Source organism: Anoplopoma fimbria, chromosome 20 (genome assembly GCF_027596085.1).
Source record: "Anoplopoma fimbria isolate UVic2021 breed Golden Eagle Sablefish chromosome 20, Afim_UVic_2022, whole genome shotgun sequence".
NCBI classification, from domain to species: Eukaryota; Metazoa; Chordata; class Actinopteri; order Perciformes; family Anoplopomatidae; genus Anoplopoma; species Anoplopoma fimbria.
Genome location: NC_072468.1, coordinates 19,774,667 through 19,795,073, shown reverse-complemented (window position 1 = coordinate 19,795,073; position 20,407 = coordinate 19,774,667). Strand labels below are relative to the sequence as shown.

At 38.1% G+C, this 20,407-nt stretch overlaps 1 protein-coding gene across 3 annotated transcripts; it reads left to right on the top strand.

The window, feature by feature from the left end:
* The first annotated feature begins 349 nt into the window (after positions 1 to 349).
* Positions 350 to 20,395, top strand: inpp5b (inositol polyphosphate-5-phosphatase B). 3 transcript variants are annotated; one of them, XM_054621120.1, is made up of 23 exons: positions 350 to 656; positions 1,830 to 1,908; positions 2,159 to 2,256; positions 2,407 to 2,436; positions 2,547 to 2,657; positions 3,986 to 4,129; positions 9,382 to 9,475; positions 10,620 to 10,790; positions 12,482 to 12,583; positions 12,838 to 12,952; positions 13,862 to 13,978; positions 14,598 to 14,785; positions 14,991 to 15,102; positions 15,204 to 15,313; positions 15,947 to 16,082; positions 16,302 to 16,412; positions 16,630 to 16,795; positions 17,035 to 17,270; positions 17,790 to 17,897; positions 18,478 to 18,562; positions 19,196 to 19,323; positions 19,439 to 19,550; positions 19,945 to 20,395. In XM_054621120.1, exons 1-23 carry the CDS (start codon positions 599 to 601, stop codon positions 20,052 to 20,054), a joined length of 2,721 nt encoding a protein of 906 aa, XP_054477095.1. In that variant the 5' UTR covers positions 350 to 598; the 3' UTR covers positions 20,055 to 20,395. The 3 variants fall into 3 exon arrangements, with proteins under 3 accessions (XP_054477095.1, XP_054477096.1, XP_054477097.1); XM_054621121.1 differs by lacking the exons at positions 350 to 656; positions 1,830 to 1,908; positions 2,159 to 2,256; positions 2,407 to 2,436; positions 2,547 to 2,657 and adding an exon at positions 3,537 to 3,623; XM_054621122.1 differs by lacking the exons at positions 350 to 656; positions 1,830 to 1,908; positions 2,159 to 2,256; ... (1 more) ...; positions 2,547 to 2,657; positions 3,986 to 4,129 and adding an exon at positions 5,830 to 5,968.
* Positions 20,396 to 20,407: the final 12 nt, after the last annotated feature.

Here is a 20,407-nt window from a genome sequence, read left to right as displayed (position 1 = left end):
GGTCACAGATCTTGTGTTTATATATATATTTCCCATCGGCCAATATATTATTATCAGATTTCTATTGATATCAGAGTATAGATTTTAAGTATGTAGAAAACAATTTCAGCGTCTCTACTAAAACAACAGAGTTGAATAATGCACCCAGTCATTTTAAACTGGATTAATGTATCACAGTTTGGTTTTAATTCCACTTAATTGACCTGATGGCTCATTAAATCTCCTCGAAAGCTGTGAAATAACTTTGTAGCAGCTGGGGGTAGGGCTTCATTGTTGAACATAATCCTGTTTGGGTCAAACGCCTGAGGCCTAAATCCAAAACCAAACCCAGCTGATGACAGCCCAGATGTGACGTCAGCGCGGGTGCACGGGGCGATCCCGAATCAGTGCGTGGCAGACTGGGCCGAGCCAGCAGCGGAGGGGAAGAAGAAGAAAAACATCTGGATCGAACAAACAAACAAAAAAAAAGGGAATAATGTCGGATTACACGAGGAACCCTGAAGTGTCTCTGTGTTTTTGAAGGGAAATAACCGGAGTCACTTTAAACTAAAGACCGGGGGAAGCGTGGGAAGCAGAAGTTGTCACACCAGTCCTCACTATGGATCAGTCCGTCGCAATTCAAGAAACTTTGGAAAGGGAAGACAACTGCATCATAGTATCCTTTGAGACGCGTTCACGTGTTTGTTTATCGATCAGCAGCACTTGAACTAAACTGGACTAACTCCGTTGAAGGATATCAGAGCTCGGGGGAGGGATTTGTGAGATGAGGGCATTGACATTTAGCAATAAATAGATGTTAAGCCTTCACTTAGGCTGTGAATTCAATCCAGGCAAGGTTTTTTTTTTTTTTTTTTTTTTACAGTGCACGTCGTTTTGTAGCACTAGTGTGTGTGTGTTGATTCGTAGTCGGGTGTGACTCTCTGAAGGATTTGGGCCAACTTTTGTAGTGAGACCTCTCATCCACAAGATGGCATCTTTGTGTCACCAGTTGCTGCTTTAGTCATAAAAGAAGAAATGTAGATTCTTCACATCATACCACCTCAAGAAAAATACAAATACATTAAAAGAATACAGTACCAGTCAAAAGTTTGGACACACCTTCTCATTCAATGGTTTTTCTTTGTTTTTATTTTTATTTTTTTCTACATTGTAGATTAATATTGAAGACATCCAAACTATGAAGGAACACATTATGGAATTATGTGGTAAACAAACAAATGCTCAACAAACCAGAATATGTTTTATATTTTAGATTCTTCAAAGTAGTTGAATGAGAATTTGTGTGTCCAAACTTTTGACTGGTACTGTACCTAAAAGTCCTGCATTCAGAATATGACTTATGGTAAAGTATTATCATGAATATGTGCTCAAAGTTTCAAAAGTAAAAGTACTTTTAATGGAGCAGAATTGCATAATGTAATATTTTATACTTATATACTACTATTATAACAGCATTTTAAGCTGATCTTATCCTAACTATGTTACATTCTGCTAAGCAGTTTCACATATCATATTTTATATTATGACGATGGAGTTAATTTGTTAATTATTAATCTGTAAAGTAAGCTCATATGTCAAATAATGTAACATTTTAAAAAGTATATATATTTCTATGTGAAGTTTAAAGGAATTAGTATAAAATGGAAATATTCTAGAATAACCTATTCGCTTGTTATGCTGTGGGAAATAAACTAAAAACGTTGCCCAGTGTACCAAAACAATAAGTTGAAATGAGAGGAAGGTCATGGGGAAGTATGAAATATAAGGTGCAACTGAAAGAAAACACATGAACATATTTCCACTATATCCTTAACTAAACTGTAAACATGCTGTACAATGTGACGTCTTCTGTGATAACATTACAGAGAGCAGACTGCTGGGATTGGTGGAGTCTACAAGAGAACATGCGTGAGTACTAGACAATATAGTACGACTAGCAAGGTCACATACTGGCCTTAAAAACTGACCACAGAGTTGCATCATCCTTCTGACACACTAACCAAAATTATATATTATATCTGAATGGTAGCATTTACTGCAGAGCTGCAAGGCGATACTGTACCAGCTTGCATTACATTTAATAACTGGTCTTTTTGTTGTGCCCTTCCCTGCATGTGCCTTCAGACTGTTAACTAAATCCAATTGTAATATTTTGTAGAATCTTTATTTACACCCATCGAAGGATGGCTATTACTGCTGATGACGTGTCACTGGAGGATATCATACCCATCTCCCTTGACTTTGCTGTCGTGGAGGGTGAGCTGCTTTCAAATGTTGTATTCCATTGCAAACAGATGGACAATTAAATTTGAGAGTCCAGAAGTAATGTGTCATTACTGTCAGTAACATGAGAGTAATTTATCTAAAGGGCCCTCACACATTTGTCTTCCTGCACCCTTTTTTTAGTTTCCTCACCACAGGAACTTGCAGTCGTGGGTGAGTTTCCCCAGTTACCACTACAGCTCTATCATGATATGCTACATAACTGATCCATTGCATGAAATTAAACATTTTATTTTTTTCCTGTGTTCTTCATCTGATTCTAGGTGCCGATACTAAAGTGAGAGTCAGCTACCAGGAAGAGGAATTAGAGCTCAGACTTCCTTTTGGTTCCCACTCACGGTTCTTCCTAAGTGAGGTCAACAAAGCGTGGAGTGGTAGGTCAGCCCTCAGTGGGATATTTTCTCATGACATCCAGCAGTTATTTCTTTTATTGAGGATAATCAAAGAATTAAAAGATGTTATACAGTTTGTGGGAATTTTTAAAGAAAAATGCCCTTTGAAAACTTGTTTAACTGAGATGACATTGGCACGATACCACTGAAAGTTTTTGATACACATGGGAAAATACCATTCATTCAACAATGCAGTTTCATGGACCCTCCTGCACTTCCCGAGCAATGCAGGAAGCGGAAGCACCCATATCTGAAGTACAAATAATCTGATGCTCTAACCATCTGTTTGGAGGAAACCTGTTCAGCAAGTCTTCAATTGCCTTCAGTTTACATTATGTGCCAAATAATACCTTTATTTTTTTTTATTTAACTTTTTATGGGTTAATGAATTTTAAAACAGTACACAATCACATTTTTTGAGACAGTTGGTGGCTGTGGTTCACAATTTACACTTTTTTAGAACTACAAACTGTCAGTTGTCACTTCATCTGTCAGTTATTGGGTGTGTACATAACGCATGGCTGACAAAAAGAAGAGATACAGACAGAGAGAGAGAAGGGGTGGAGTTTGGATAGTGTACTCTGAGTGTCTTTTTTACAATAAGTGTTTACAGACCAACAAGATGAGAACAGTTTGAAAAGGACGTGTAAATTCCCCTTTACTGCGTTTCTTGAACTACTTTTTACTTTCTGCATCCTGTGTATCTGAATGGAATGGGCCATTGGTAGGGATGTGGTTTTGGTAGGGATGTGTCACCTTTGACACCGGCTCACTATTTTTCACGTGGGAAACTGCCTGTGAGCATAGACAAAACGGATATGTGGTTTTTTTGTGGTTTACTGATATGATCCACAAATGCTTTTAACCCAGTGAGGAATACGGTGATGGAAAGATTGAATGACCTTGCACCTGTTGTTGTTAAACGGAAGAGTGTGGGAAGTGGTAAAGGTAAGCAGATAAAAGTGGCTTTAATGCACTGCAGCACCTGTATACTTGTAGCCACATTTAAAGCATTAAAGCACAAAGTGTGGAGGTAGTCATACAAAATTGAAGTAAGACCAATATAGAAGAGCAAGAAATTGAAAGATGTCGCTTAGAAATACCGCTTTTAAATTTCTTAAGAACAAATGGAGTAGATAAATAAGCACTCTTGTCTATATCATGAATCTTACCATTACTGTTGCTCTATCTTCTCCACTTTTGCCTGAAAACAGATCAAACTCAAAAAAGCTGGCTCTTGTTGTATTCTTCACTCAAAAAGTATTGATGATTATCCTAATCTATTCTTATTCTCATGCTCTTTTTTTCAGATGTTTGCAAGTCAACCACACCGGCACCCAAGTTTGAATGGATCAACAAGTACCATAAATCCACCAGAGGCGAGGGAGTTGTCAAACAGGCCCTTGCTCCCCTGGGCACAACACTCACTAATCTCAATCAACACTGGAAAACAGGTTAGTCATTTATTTCTATTTGCTGAATTTCACAGCCAGTTCATGACCAATACAACTTTGGTAAATTGGAATAGGGCTGTCAGTATTTTTGCAGCATGTCTTGATCTTCTTGGTGTTTGCTCTTTTTTTGGCATAGATAGTTCACTCAGATAAAAGTCTCCATCAGAGGGTTGCATGATAAACCCAGGTGGTTTTGAAATAACCACTTCCTTTAAATGCCATCGGCCCAACCTGTGTTTGAGTTGTAACAAAATTAGTCATAACTGTCAGAGCGCCATGTGGAGAAGAAACCAGTCACACAATAGGCTTGATGTGTCATAGCAGAAAAAACACAAGTGTAACTAATGACATCAATTATGACTCCATTCCTTTTAATTTTAAGATAAAGACAGCGAGCCAGCATTGACGACAGCAGTGTAATGGGCCTGGCATTGAACTACATTGAATGCAGTCATTATTATTATTTTTAATACCACTTGTGGTTTTCATGCTATTATATGTGGAAATGACTGCATGGAAAGCAGTATAGTATGTAAATTAGCGTTTCACATTGATAAACTTGACCTAATAAGCTGACAGGAAGTAACCATATCCAGGCTGTTCAATGCAATTTCTTTGAAATGGTCTTTACACAGAAAAGGCAACTACATGAGATCTGTGAAATGTATAATTCTTAGGCGTTGTTTGTAAAGTTTGTGTGATTGTTCTTACATGTTAAGGGCCAATTTCACACAGATTTCATTCCACATTACATTTTTGCATGCTAGATTAAAAGCCATACTATTTATAACCACGAATGTCATATGTAAAATAGATGATTTAAAAAGTATGTAAATGTAAAGCAACAAACAAAAAATGTAATGCTCATAATGCAAATCATGCCACATGTTTGATCTGTGTGGTCCTTTTACAGGGTGTTTAAATAAAGTACAAGTATTTATTCAATGCATGTACAGTACCAGTCAAAAGTTTGGACACACCTTCTCATTCAACGGTTTTTCTTTATTTAAAAAAATAAATAATAATTCTACATTGTAGATTAATTTTGAAGACATCCAAACTATGAAGGAACACATATGGAATTATGTAAAGCAACAAACAAAAAAATGTAATGCTCATAATGCAAATCATGCCACATGTTTCATCTGTGTGGTCCTTTTACAGGGTTGTTTAAATAAAGTACAAGTATTTATTCAATGCATGTACAGTACCAGTCAAAAGTTTGGACACACCTTCTCATTCAATGGTTTTTCTTTATTTAATTTTGAAGACATCCAAACTATGAAGGAACACATATGGAATTATGTGGTTAACAAACAAATGCTCAACAAACCAGAATATGTTTTATATTTTAGATTCTTCAAAGTAGTTGAATGAGAAGGTGTGTCCAAACTTTTGACTGGTACTGTATGTAAAAGCCATACTATTTATAACCACGAATATATCATATGTAAAATAGATGATTTAAAAAGTATGTAAATGTAAAGCAACAAACAAAAAAAGGTAATGCTCATAATGCAAATCATGCCACATGTTTCATCTGTGTGGTCCTTTTACAGGGTTGTTTAAATAAAGTACAAGTATTTATTCAATGCATTTATCTTTTTGAAATGCACCAGCTTAACTTCCTGATGTGACACTGGTGCGTTGAAGCTGGTTTCCGGTCGCATAGTCTGTTTGGTTCAGCCTCCTGTCTGCAGCAGTGGGAGTTGACTCCTCCCATTCCTCCTCCCACTCCTCCCACTCCAGCGTTAGCATGGGCAGGTCTCACACACACTGGACATTGCTCCTCTGCACAGAATGCGTGAATGGAGATGTCTAGGGTGATGAGAGACTCTGGTATGCAAAAAGATTCCTACTTTTGCTGATTTACTTTTTTTGTTTGTTTGAGGTGGAGAATACCAGGAAATACCACCGCAGAGCTCTGTTAGCATCTGATCTCTAGCTTACCTTAATGCTAGCTAGTCGGTATTTCAAAATATGCTAACTTTAGCCACATTAGCATAAGGGCAAGTATTCGTCAGGCGGAAATATAGTTTATTTTTATTTTTTTAAATCCATGTTGTATTGTTAATGTCATACGTGCACGCTTCAGTGAAAAGCCATCAGGATTGTTAGCCCATGGAGACGGTTAGCTCAATGCTAATATGAACTAGTTCATTGTGTTGCTGCTGTGTGACAGATCATGACACACCTGCTGTGGTTGATGGTGCAATAACATGGGGGGGTTTGTGACACAGGGTTGTGGCATTCATTGAGACACCTTTGTATATGTGTGTGCAGTGTGCTGCTCTATTTTCTGGTTTTCAAGATATAAACTTTCATTTGAGGCTCATCCTCCATTAGCTGAAATCAGTGGTCTGCAAACTTTCTTCTGGCATCTCAGTGAGATGAAGGTTGTTCTTTTTGTTGTGTTTTTTTTTTTTTTTTTTTTTTTTTTAATTTGGAACAGTTGGGTATAGTAGTAATTTACAAAATTGGTTCCTCTGCAGTTTATTACCCATCGGGGGAAGTTGTGCAATGTTGAACTTTGTGCAGATGTAGTTAAAAGGCTTTGTCAGTTTTTTAATACTGAAGAGCTTGAGTCCTGATATGACTTGACATTTATGCTGACTTGTGATCAACCACAGATAAAGGCATAGGCGTGTGAAATCGCAACTAGTCAGACTTCCTGCAACTTACTCCTTTTAGTTAAGCTCATTAGCTGGTTAAGAAATACTAAAGCATAAGCAGGAATGTAACATACAGTACCAGTCAAAAGTTTGGACACACCTTCTCATTCAATGTTTTTTCTTTCTTTATTTTAATATTTTTTTCTACATTGTAGATTAATATTGAAGACATCCAAACTACGGAGGAACACATATGGAATTATTTGCAAAACAAACAAATTCTCAACAAACCAGAATATTTTTTATATTTTATATTTCTTCAAAGTAGTTGAATGAGAAGGTGTGTCCAAACTTTTGACTGGTACTGTATGCCATGAACTAACAAAGATGCCCACACACAAAGCCTCATGGGGGTTCAGGGCCTTCAAACAGGTGCTGGTTGCAAAAAAAAAAACTGTTGCAGTAATGGTTAGATTTAAGTAACCAACTACATGACAAACCATAGACGTCCAATGCAGTTAGTCATAACTGTCTTTGGCATGTTGCAAACAGCAGTGAACGGTCTCTGTATTTTAGGGGACCACAAGCGGTATTGTTTATCTTTTAGAATGTATATTTGTAACATTTTATAACAAAAACTACCATTTGTGCATTTAAATTGAGAATCATTGAGACACTTTTTAACTCTTGCTTTAACAGGAATCACATTTGTTTTTTATGGTACCATGTTTTTGTTTCATTGCTGTTATTCTACCTTTTAAGATAAATTGCAGTTCAATAAGGAAACAATGTAGAACTCTTGTATAATATAAGGTTGTTGTATATCATTTTTGCTCCGCCTGGTATTCCGAGCAGTTTAGAATGAAGGCTGTAAAGTTACTGTACCATAAGGTTATCTATGCAAACAATAGAATAGGAATGAACTCTAATGGTTTATGGTTTATCAATCAGCATCCTTGCAATCCAAGGTTTAGTTTTTTTTTATACTTTCTTTTTCTGCATAGTTGAACTTGGCAACCCCTAAGTCAAGACAGGTTGCTGTGTGCACATGGTGATTTGCACCATCTCAAAGTCAGCATTTCTAGTCACACTTCCAAAAGCATTTCACAGTTTGCTGTTGATTTTCTAAGTCAAACAAAAGCTCTTTTTATTGTCCTGTTCCCACAAACAAAAAAAGTAATTGGTTTTGAATTAAAATGTAATCAATCGATTATTCTTGGATTTAAAAAAAAAAAAGCTGCTTCTATAGTTAACCTTGCATTGCCTTTTTTTTTTTTTTTACAAAATGAAACCAATGCTGTAAGCATTACAGACATGTTGTGCTTACAGCTTGTTCTCAGAGATGGTCACACAGGTCACAAACTATTTCCTTAGTAAAGTTGTTCTGATGAGAATGTTTCCTTTGTAAAACTAAGATACTAAGATAAGCAAAAAATAAGTAGAGTCCCGCAACGGGGAAATTTGCAGGCTTAGTAGTATGGCAATTGTGGTTATAGTGATAAAAGCAGTAGATTATTTTTGTTATAATTGACTCGGACTTTAGTGCTGCGTTAAACACAGCTATGAGAAAAATCACACCTCTCTAACAAAAATTGTACTGTGGGAAAAGCAAAGCAAAGCATTGCCAGTCAGACTTACCTTAATTGCATTGTTTGTATCTCAATCCCGTCTGCTTCACAAATGTGTAACCTCTGTTTTATTTCCATAACTCTGTGACCTTCTAATTAAAATATTTTATAATTTATCTCGTAGAGTGTATTGTTGTTATATCCATGTCCAGTCAGTTAATGTCAGTGTATTTGAGCCGTGGGGTTCTTGCTTTGAATGCTGCACACAAACGGATCATAAAAACAAATGCATCTTGGGTTGTGATCCCATCTTAAGAGGCTTTCAGTTAGCCAAGTGGAGGTCGTGTTATTAAGAGTATACAAACATGGAAGCGTTGTGTATCTCATCTTTTGCGTCATGAGTACTATTGGTCAGATGCACTCTTAATGTAGTCTGCTTCAACGTTGTAGAGTTTAATTTCCTGTTCAAAGAACTTGGCTTTCCGTTTCAGAGCAGCCAGCTGTGTTCCCTGCCAAGCTGCAGGAGACAGGGGCCATGCTGTCTCATACTTCACACACGGCCATTAAATCCAGCTACTTGGGATGCAATAACTGTATCTAACTGCTAAAGGCAGCTTCAGTCGATTGACCACAACAACATAGCTGTGACATGGCAATTTTTATCATTCCGAGTGTGTTCCTGTGCAGGCTTGTTTTTATTCTTAGTTATAATTATCTATTCTCCATATTCATTATTTAAAGGGTTGAAATTTGGGTTTGCCAAGGGTTGGGTTCCCTCTATTAGAATGAGTCGTCCCAGGTTGTCAATACCTAGGGCAGAGTGTAAGATAATGTTGATGGGAAGGTCTCCCAAAAGCTGGCAAGGCACACTGACACATAGTCTGCCTTGACACACAGACAACCTGCAAACAATTTATTAGTTTGCGATTCAAAGTGCAGGCTGTGTTAATGGACTTTATGTAGAACTGTGCTTTAATGCTGCCATTAACCTTTATGCTCTGTGTTTAACATTTTAAACGAAGTTTAAAAAAAAAAATGAATGTTCCCTTTCTCTCCTGCTCTTCCCGAACAGAGAAATCGTCAGACAAAAAGGGAACTTCAGAAAAGGAGAAAGGTGCTAACAGTGGCACGCAGAAGTCCAAACAAGCCTATTCCATCCCAGAGAGGTAAGGCTTTTTTTTTTTTATATATCACATTGTGGGAGCTCTGAAAAACGCTTTACACAACTTGTATGTATATTTTTTTTGTTCATTCAGTGTTATTTACAAAGAGTATTGTTTGTATCCTTGATGATCATCAAAAATGCTGAATCTCAATGTGTAAAGTTTATATATTTTTTTATTTGGAACCTGCATTGTTTCTATCTATGTTTACTTCCAAACAGTCTTCTCTCCTGCCTTTTTTTTGGTGCATTGCTGCGTTTTTTGGTGCATTAACACCTGCTGTACACAGTGGAATAGTGTGAAACCATTGACATGAATGTGTATTGCATTACTTCCACGCTTGTGCTGGTACATGAGATCAATCAAAATAGGATGGCACTCACAAAAACATCGGCCCATAGCACTACTAGAGGTACTTCACAGGATACATTTTTATCATTACTCAAGTAAAAAAGTATTTAAATAGCTATTTTGAAGGTAACGCTAAGTAAAGCCTGAAACATATACTATGTTTTTCATGTTTGGAGTTTGAGTGCATAAAATAGCAGATTTATGGTGAGTTGATTACTTTTCTCCACCAGTTTCACAACAGAGACTGTGTACCTATCTGGCAGCAGCTTGGTGATGAGTGTTACATTTATTTCAAGTTGTTAAAGTCTAAAATGCAAATTTGCACAGTTCAGTTGTTTAACCTGGAAGCCACTGCTGCCACTTCTTGATCAAATGCCTATACTCCAAGATGGAGTTCAGTTAAAGCATATTCCTGGAAGATTACAGGGTCCAGGCATATTACATTTCTTCCTCTCCCATCAGCCTCATTCCATATTGACAACATGGAAATAAAGCTTCTCCGCATAGCATGGGTTCCTGTTTTCACTGTGGGGATCTACTGTACATTAGGTGGTTAGTCTGGAGCAGAATGTAATGTCTCTGTTATGCCATAATTGTATTTCTGGCTTTTAGCAGAGGTATTACTTGTTGCAGTTAGGCAAGAGTATCCTGAATGAGAACTGGCAACTGTCCATACAAAGTTTAATATAATTAGTTTCCTCTGAAATCACACCAGTTTGAGGAAATTACTCTAATTCTATCTTGGACTGTCCCTCCTCCCACACCTAACTGTTATTTCTTCTCTGCTGGTCTTCAGTCAGGGCAAATCCAGTCGCGAGGACCGGGATGACATGGTGCGCTCCTCTAGCCACACCACCGCCAACAAAGCTCAGATTCTGGCCATGCCGCAGTTTGGCCTGCGAGACAACCTCATCAAGTGTGAGCTGCTGAAGAATGAGGACCTTTACACCTACACGGAGGACTTCAGGTATTTTACTCGTAACTGCTGGTCCTCAGATAAGGAGAAGCCCACAGTGTAACTGTGAGTCAAGGTTTCTGTAAAAGACATGAGTCAACATCTGTGGGTTTGTATTTCTGTGTATTAAGGTCTTTGCTAAATTAGGCTGCGCTGTTTCAGACACTGTCAAAAAGAAATGCGCCAAATGTAGTGCATTAACTTCTGTAGCTCAGGTTTTTTTTTTTTTGTTTTTTTTACATCATTTGCTGAAGTCAGCACCATGGTTTTGCTATGAAGCTGACACTGCCTCCTGCTGGTAGATCTGTGCCTTTTTAATATTTAAGCCTACAAAAATAATATAGCATAGAATTAACAGAAATATAGATATAATAAATATAAATATCAAAAAATACAACAGCATTTGTGATACAAATAAATACATAGGGAAAATATTCTATATGTTGTGCTAAAACAATTATGCTATTCACTGTAAAATGTAATTATAAATATATCTAGAAGCACTATATGTGTCATAGGTAGCATGTTGGCTCAGTGGATGGTACACAGACACACAGACATCCATGATATAGTTCAACTCTGATTCCTTTCTGCGTGGTAATTGCATGTTGGGTGCAGGTTTCCCCTTGGTGCTTTTATTTCCTCCCACACACCAGACATGGAGCTCAGGTGCTTTTGAAACTCTAAATTGTCTGTATGTTTTAGTCTGAATGTGTTTGTGTTTGGTATTTGACTGTTTACCTACCTTGTTATTCAAAGCTTGCTGGACAGGCTTATGTCCCTGCATGACTAAATAGAAATAAATACACTTCACTAGTTGCCATAATCACAAACAGCAGATCTACAGAAAAGGATACATGTATGTGCATTGCCTTCTTCTCATAAAACAGTACATACTGAGAATGTACTAAAAAAATGATGCTGATTAAGAATAATTCTGCAAATTAGGTAAATATCTAAGAAAGTAGTCTGTGTAAAGACAGCTTCAGCATTTTTCTAGTTTGCTGAGGGTATGGACATTAGGGCAGAAAGTGTTGTACAGTGCGATGGCAGTCAGCACAAAATACAGTTCCCCATGCTGCTCCTTTGCAGCAGCATGAACAGAGCAGCTCCTGCCTGAAGGTCAGAGCAGAGGGCTATTGAATGGGGGGAAAAAAGCTGATTTTCAATCTGGAACTGCATCATAAGTCTCAGTGGGGAGGTAAATGACATGGGTTGGGTCGTCTCACATTTTCTTACAATTTAGGTGACCTATAGCAAGACACTTAAGTTCCAGTGGGGCTGCTCAGAGGTCAAAAGATGAGACTATTATTATTCTCCAATATCTACTGTCACGTAAGACTGTAGACCTCTCCTATGTGTAACTGTGTATGAGTGTAAGGGCCAGGGTGTAGCCAATCAGAATTATTTGTTGAAATGTGCAGTCCAGCCAGGTCAGAAATCCAAAGTGCTCCTTAAAAAAAACATTGGAAGTGTTGCACTCTGTTGTACACCCAAAAAAGTGACAGCAATTGTTGGGTCAAGAATGAAAAAAAGATTGAGTTTATTGTTTCACTATTTTAATCTCTCCTAATGTCGACTGGAAAAGACAGGTTTTTGCTAGAAAACCCTCAGAGTCTGCGGGATAAACTCAAAATAGTTTGCTGTGGCTCTGTGTTCCTCTCCTTTGTGCCAACTTCTCGTCTCTCCCCGTTCTGTTTCAGCTTTTTTCTCGGCACATACAATGTGAATGGACAGACACCAAAGGAAAGCCTCCGTCCTTGGCTGAGCTGCACTGCGAAGCCTCCTGACATGTACTGCGTGGGGTAAGTACCCCTCACCCTGCTGGAGAATAGCCTTACAATTCTCCGCTTAATCCCATTACACAGACGGATATTAACTGCTCGAGCCTCTGACAGATGTATTCAACCATTGATCCTGTTTTAAGTAGGAGATCATGCCTTCCTTCAGAGTCGGCACTATTTGTAATCCTGCCTACATTTAAAAAGTTTTGAAATGACCATGAAAGTATTAGGTAAAGCTCAAAAATCTTAATTTTACCGTTTGTCCTTCCTGATAGTTTTCAGGAACTTGACCTCAGCAAAGAGGCTTTCTTCTTCAATGACACCCCCAAGGAGCTGGAGTGGACGAGGGCTGTATCAGACGCCTTGCATCCAGATGCCAAGTATGCCTTAGTAAGGAAGGCTTTTTTTTTTTTTTTTATAATCCTTTTTTTCCTGTATTAATATAGTTATTAACAGCGAGTTGGTATTTCGACTGGGCCTACGATATTTTGTCTGTAGAGCTTGTTCAGCTCTTTTTAACATGGATGCTGATAGCATAATTTTCTTTGTGTTTGAAGTGTTCTGTGTTACAGTAAGCAGATTAGCTCATGCAATTTCTGCGTATGGGCATATTAACTGTCTACATAACACTGCACCATCACACTTTGTCCCACGGAACAGTAATGATATCCCTGCTTATGTGATGAGCTTAGTGAGGCCTTATATTAAAAGTTACTTTTTTTGTCTTTATCTTTTTCTTCCCCTTCGCTTTCATCTACTTCCCTTTTCTTACAGTGCTGACTCTAGCTCATTCACTTCCTCCTTTCTTGATAGTTTTCTTCTTGTAATTGTAGTGCTTCCAGGATGTCTGTAAGTCTTGTAGGCAGTCTAATGAGGTGCTATTTCTTCATCCACTGTCAATGCTCAGACTAAAGCTCATTGGCTGATATGTAACTGACACTGTATAGCTCAACAAGCTGAATATTATTTTCCCCTTGACATCTGAATGTTGATTGGTGAAGTTTGACAGGGAGGCTTATCAAACTTTTTTCATGCACAACGACTTTGTATTCTGGGAAATACTTTTTGCTTCCGTTTTCAGCTGTAAATGTTGTCGTTGTTCACAGTAGTTGCGGATGGAAAACGGTTAAGAAGCTGATATAAACAGCATAAACTGTATAAAAAGCACTTTTGAGCCTGCGTCATGTGGCTACAGGGTTAATTTGACCCCACTTTCTGCCATTAAAAAAAATATATATATACATCCAGCCAATATGCTTGTTACATTACTCTGTTAATGGTTTACATCTTCTGCAACAGGTGAAGTTGGTGCGACTGGTGGGCATCATGCTGATCTTCTACGTGAAGAAGGAGCATGCAGAGTTCATCTCTGATGTGGAGGCTGAGACTGTGGGCACTGGCATCATGGGAAGGATGGTAAGGACCGATTTTTACTGGTCTTAATCTTTCATGCACTGGTCCTCATGTAAATAAACTGGTGTTGTGTATATTATAAGATATTACATAATAAACAGCGCAGAGATGTTTATGGCAGTCGTGATCAGAGACCTTTGCATGTCCACAGGACGGGTACATAAAGGAAAAGCTGTGATGAAAAAGTAAAACCCTTTCTGGTTCCTCCTTTTGAACTGGTTTTAAATGTAGTGCTTCATCATCCACTAAGCATCAGCCAGCAGCTCCAACATAACTCTTCATGCACTGTTGCAGAATACATTATTCTTGTCTTGTATGCGGCTGTGCTTACTTAGCATTCCCTGCAGTGTAGAGCAGATGTCTGGCTGGTGACCGGTAGGGGCCTTTTTTAAGGTTGCTCCATCCTTTCCTGCAGTAATGAGAGACTGGTTCAGGATCTGCACCATGAACCATTTGAAACAGTGTCAAAGTTTTTGCTTAATATCTGTCAAGCAAAGCGGCATATATAACTGCATGATGTCTAAAACATTTCGTTTTTCTCGAAACCCTTTGCAGGGAGCTTTAAGTCGTGTGGCTTAATATATTATCTGAATTGTTCTTTCAAACACACATTGATTCGCAGGGAAATAAGGGAGCTGTGTCGGTCCGTTTTCGCTTCCACAACTCTGATATCTGCGTGGTCAACTCTCACCTAGCTGCCCACATTGAAGAATACGAGAGACGTAATCAAGACTACAAGGACATATGCAGTCGTCTCCAATTTCGCCAGCTTGACCCTTCCCAGCCTCCACTTACTATCATGAAGCATGAGTATGAAGCCGATTAAATTATAGTGTATATTACCGAGTTACAGTGTCATCACATTTAATAAGTGGTTTCTTCATAGATGTTAAACATTATGCCACTACATTAATTTAATCGCAAATTCTTATCCAATATCCAACTGAGACAATATCTTCTCCATATTCAAGTTATCTCCCTGTTTCTTTTTCTCTGTGTCTTTGTGCCTCACCAGTGCGATTTTCTGGATTGGAGACCTCAACTACAGGATCAGTGAACTTGACGTCACAAACGTGAAGGAGCTAATAAGCAAAAATGACTTTGAAACACTGCACAGTTATGATCAGGTGATATCAATGTTGTACTCTCCTTTCTGCTATTTAAAAAGTCTTTGCTCGTCACTCGTGTTTATGAGTCGTGATACTAACCAGCTACAAATTGTCCTCAGCTCAAGAGGCAGATCGATGAGGAGGCTGTGTTTGTTGGCTTTGTGGAGGGAGAGATTGATTTCCAGCCTACCTATAAATATGACACCGGCTCTGACAAGTGGGATACAAGGTAATCTCATATGAATCCCTGACTGTGAAATAGCAGAATGCTACATTTACAGTAAGAAGATCATTCCTAAAATGATGAGCTATGTTTACAGCTAAAGTAAGAATAGTTGAAATGTCAAGTACTACAGCAATGAATCTTCTCCTGTAGATGTTTATATCTCGATTTATAGTGTTGCAATGTCGAAATTTATGTTTCACTATGCCGAAACCACTTTAATTGTTTATTCACAAAAAGATTGGCACAATAGTGTATCACAAGAGCATTATAATGAAAATATGGGGTTCGGGGTGGTGAGCCTATCTTGTAATGCAATGCAAATATAGTACAAAGGGGGACACGGTCAGTCATTAATCGGACTCTGCTCTGTAGCAATGTTGAAACAGCTTGAGCTCCTGGGCTTAATTCAAGCACGCTTGCACCGAGCTGGGGAATTAGTTAAAACGCCTTTTAATAGTGTACGGCATATGGAACTGAAATTCCCTACGCTAATAAAGCCATTTTAACTACATCCTTGGCTCATTGAGAATGTGCCTGAAGTAAGCCCAGGGGCTTCCCTTCTTCTATAGTTCACTAGTTTGACCTGGAGTTTAATAATTAACAAACGAGAATATCTGGGCTTTCTTTTTCATTTAGTGAAAAATGCCGCGTGCCTGCATGGTGTGACCGTATCCTGTGGAGAGGGAAAAACATCATGCAGCAGCATTATCAGAGTCACATGACTCTGAAGACCAGTGACCACAAACCAGTCAGTTCCCTGCTTGTCATCGGGGTAAATGATTCAGCGTTCTAAATGGTTTCATCTCACATTTCCTTAATTTAGTTTCTTGTTGATTGAAAAAGATGTGCATTAAGATATAGCTCTATCTGCTCGATTCACGTCCATAGGCTCTTGTTTTCTATTGCAGTGTATTGTTTTAAGGTCATATGACACAGATGTCTATGCACATAATTACTTTGCCTATAACATCTTTCTTCTCTGTCCCTACAGATCAAGAAAGTTAATGCTGAGGCCTACAAGAAGACCTTTGAAGAGATTGTACGCAATATAGACAAAATGGAGAATGAATGCATTCCATCTGTAACTTTGTCCATGAGAGAGGTAAAGTTTCCCATCACATTCAGTCCTATTAGAACGTAATGGTGGCTGTAATACCTCTCTGATATCTGAATCAGTTTCCTTCTCGATATGTTCCCTTGATCAATGCAGTTATTAAACCACTACTAATGAAGCTGTATATTTATCTTCGACTGTGGGGATAATGCAGATATTAAAGGATACATTCACATGAATTAGAGTATAATCCCTCTTCTCTCAGTTCCATTTTAAGGACGTGAAATACATGCAGCACCAGGCAGAGACACTGAGCCTCTTCAACGATGGGCAGGTCCCTTGTCAGTTTGAGTTTATCCAGAAGCCGAACGAGCTCACGTACTGCAAGCCCTGGCTCACAGCCAACCCTCCCAAAGGCTTTATCGCTCAGGGTGAGTAGCACATAAAGTAAGCTTTTCATCCCGGATTCAAATATTACATTTTGATAAAGCATCATTGTCCTGCCTTTTTTAGGTTTTAGAAATTGTTAAGTACACTTACAATTACAGGCTTTTTGTCTTGCAAAATGAGTAATGACAGATTAGAGATGTGCAGCAGGCAAAAGTTCCTGAATTATGACAATTCAGCCAGCCCCTTTCTTTACTATATTTGCATCTCTCTCAACTTATAGGTGGTTCTGTGGACATTGAGTTTGAGGTTTTTGTAAACCGCTCAACAGCACCTGACCTTAACTCTGGAAAGGAGCAGATAGAAGACATATTGGTGCTCCACCTGGAGCGTGGCAAGGACTACTTCATCTCTATGACAGGAAACTACCTGCCCAGCTGCTACGGCTCTTCCATCCATACATTGTGCCAGCTGAGGGAGCCTATCCAGGACATGCCGCAAAAGACCCTCCGTAAAGTGGTTAGTGGTCCCACGAGCAAAGCAGGGACTAAGCCCTTGACATATCTCTCATCCATTCACAGTTATCTCATATGCCGCAGCATCAATATTTTTTTATGCCTCCACCCATAACTATAGCTGCAGCCGGAGGCATTATGTTTTGTGGTTGTCTGTCCGGTCCATTTTGGTGAAAGCCAATATCTCACTAACGCCTGCAGGGAATTTCTTCAGATTTGGCATAAAAATGTCCACGTGGACTCAAACATGAACTGAGTAGATTTTGGTGGTCAAAGGTCATTGTTTCCTCTCAGAACACATTTTTAGCCATAATTCAAGAATTATTAATGAAATTATGACAATGTCACGCAATTGTAAAAAAAGTGATGACCTTTTGGTCGATAGGGATCTAAACTGTATTAACTTGACTGGTTGGTGGAGGCATACATCCACAAAGTGGTAATTCTAGTTTTATCATGTTTCATATTTGAAGTTGATTTTGACTGAACTGCTTATCTTTGCTTGCCTTGTTCTTAACATCAGGCGGAGATGTCTGGAGATGATGATGCAACAAACACTGAAAAGCCTCTAGACATTCCTAAAGAGCTCTGGATGATGGTGGATCATTTGTTTCGCAATGCACTCAATCAGGTAAGAAAATTTGCTGATGCTTCTATTTCGATGCTATAATAAAATCAAAGAATACGATAGTATGACTTTGTATGTTTGGGCAATTTTCTTGTTTGCAGGTTCATATCCATAAAGTGAATTATTCAGCTCTGGCCTCCTCTCAAACATTTTTTCTTTTACGTATAAGGACAAATAAAAAACAACAATTGCTGCACGCACCAAGGATTTAGCAAAAAGATTCAATGTTCTTGAGTCTACAGAGACACTGGTATAACTCGGTGGTTAATGTCCTAAGAATGTAGTGTACCGACATCAACTGAACCATATTGACTGATCTGCAGATCATTTTTTTTCTTACTTTTGCCTTTTTAAATGTCTTTGTAGAGCCTCTAATTGATTTTGAGAAGGGAATTCATCTTAATTTTATAATTTAAACATAAGATTTTCTATTAATTGTAATCAAGTTCATTGCAGCTTCACTACGCCTCAAACTAAAAGAGCATTTTCAGCCCATGTGACCATGTTAGTAATTTACCTCCTTGACTTAATAACTGCATTTTAAGGAAAAAAAGATTTGATATTTACTGTCTTCTATTTGCAGGAAGACATATTTCAGCAACCTGGGCTCCGAAGTGAATTTGCAGAAATAAGAGATTGCCTTGACACTGGCATTCCAGATTCTCTCCGTATCCTTCAACACTATTGTCAAAATAAACATTGTTGGAAATGTTTTTGTTTTTTTTATCTTTATGAAATATTTGAAAAAGTTAGTGTATTCAATACATATTTTTTGTTCAGCCCTTTTTTATATATAATTACTCTGTATTTCTGTCGGTTTTGTCCATCTAATGGTTAAAGTTCTCATAAGGAACTTTAAATATGTTATGAAACAGTCTCGATTTATTACTGATGACTCTATATGACCTACATAAGAACCGTCAGCAAGAAGAAGAGATCTGCCTCAGAGTGTAGTGTGTCCATGCTGCAGCAGCTACTCCTGCTCTGGCCAAGAGCAGAGCTTTTCTTCACTGGTCTGCAGTTGCCCGCCGGTAACCAACACCAACAACACACTGCCGGAGGCCAAGGCCATATTTCAGGGCAAGGTTTTCTAAAGGGACTTGGAATCCCCACCTCTTTTGTCCACAGAGTACCCACAAAACCACCACAAAATTAAAGTTCCTTGTAGTAGCTTTAACCTGCCCCTTTGAATAAATCCTGTGATGTAACAGTATATTAGATTATTATTCTGCACTTATAACATTTCAAGACATGAAGATTCTACTCAAGAATTACGTCCTTGACTCAATATTGACCTGCAGCGGGCAGTAACCATTCAGCGGCGGAGGCCTTGCTTCTCTTCCTAGATGCCCTCCCAGAGCCTGTGGTTCCCTACTCATTTTACCAGCAGTGCCTAGAAAGCTGCTTCAATGCCAGTCAGTGTGAGAAAGTGAGTGAGATGGCCCACAGTTAATCGCTGATTACTATCAATCTATTCCAAGTTGTGTTCGATCATAAAAGTGAATCTTTCTTTTTACAATAATGTTACTTTTTTCTGTTTTCAGGTTATTTCCATGCTACCTCAGTGCCATAAAAATGTGTTCAACTATTTAGCTGCCTTCCTCCGTGAGCTGTTGAAGAATTCTGCTAGCAATCGATTAGATGTCAACATCTTGGGTAAGAAACGGAAGCAGGTTTCATGTCTCTTTCATTTGGGATTGTGTTGTTATTATTAGCTGCTGCTTTGTGTTTTGGTCAGCATGTTGAGAGAGTGAAAGGACAAATAAAGCCATAGGAAGTGAAAATGAGGAAAAGAGAATGAATGTTCACCTCACTTACCCTGTATAAATAATGGTTGAATATTAACTAAATTATAGCAACAGAAGACATTTTAGACATAATTATAAAAAATATATACATGATACTTAACATTTACAATTTATTTAATTTTGTCTAATCTTTTCTATCACAAAAAATATAACCCTGCTAATAAAGATGTATCATTAAACTTAGAAAAGTAACCTTTTGTTGTACTATGCTATATGAATACCTTTTTTTTCTTTCTGCATAGCCACCATTTTTGCCTCCTTGCTCCTGAGGTCCCCTACCAAGCAGGATCTTGCAGAAAAGAGGAAGACTCAGGAGTTCTTTCAGCATTTCCTGGCCCAAGGCTCCTCCTAGATGGAGGCAACTCTTGTCCGTTATGCTGAAGTTGAACACTAAAAACTGTACAGTCTAGTATTTGAAATAAACTATCATGATTTCTTATATTCTTAGACGGCTCTTTGTATAGATATGTAGTATAATTACAGTGAAGGCTCTTATCTGATATTAATTGTTTCCCACACAGCAAGGTTTGTGATGATGCACAGAGTTTATTGTATATCATCGAGCATCTGTAGAGACGTAACAATTTTAAATGTATGTATATTTTATTTAAAAAAAAAAAAAAAAAAAAGATAATTTGTATTTTAATGTTTCTGATCTCAACAGCAAATTGTTTTTATACATAAAACTGTAAGGCAACAATGTGT

What these genes read in the sequence shown, in the direction of transcription:
- inpp5b (XM_054621120.1), top strand. Translation starts at nt 599, where the DNA reads ATGGATCAGTCCGTCGCAATTCAAGAAACTTTGGAAAGGGAAGACAAC. An exon ending in GAGTCTACAAGAGAACATGC is followed by an intron (nt 1,909 to 2,158) that starts GTGAGTACTAGA and finishes AATATTTTGTAG; the next exon opens with AATCTTTATTTACACCCATC. An exon ending in CAGATGCCAAGTATGCCTTA is followed by an intron (nt 12,953 to 13,861) that starts GTAAGGAAGGCT and finishes CTTCTGCAACAG; the next exon opens with GTGAAGTTGGTGCGACTGGT.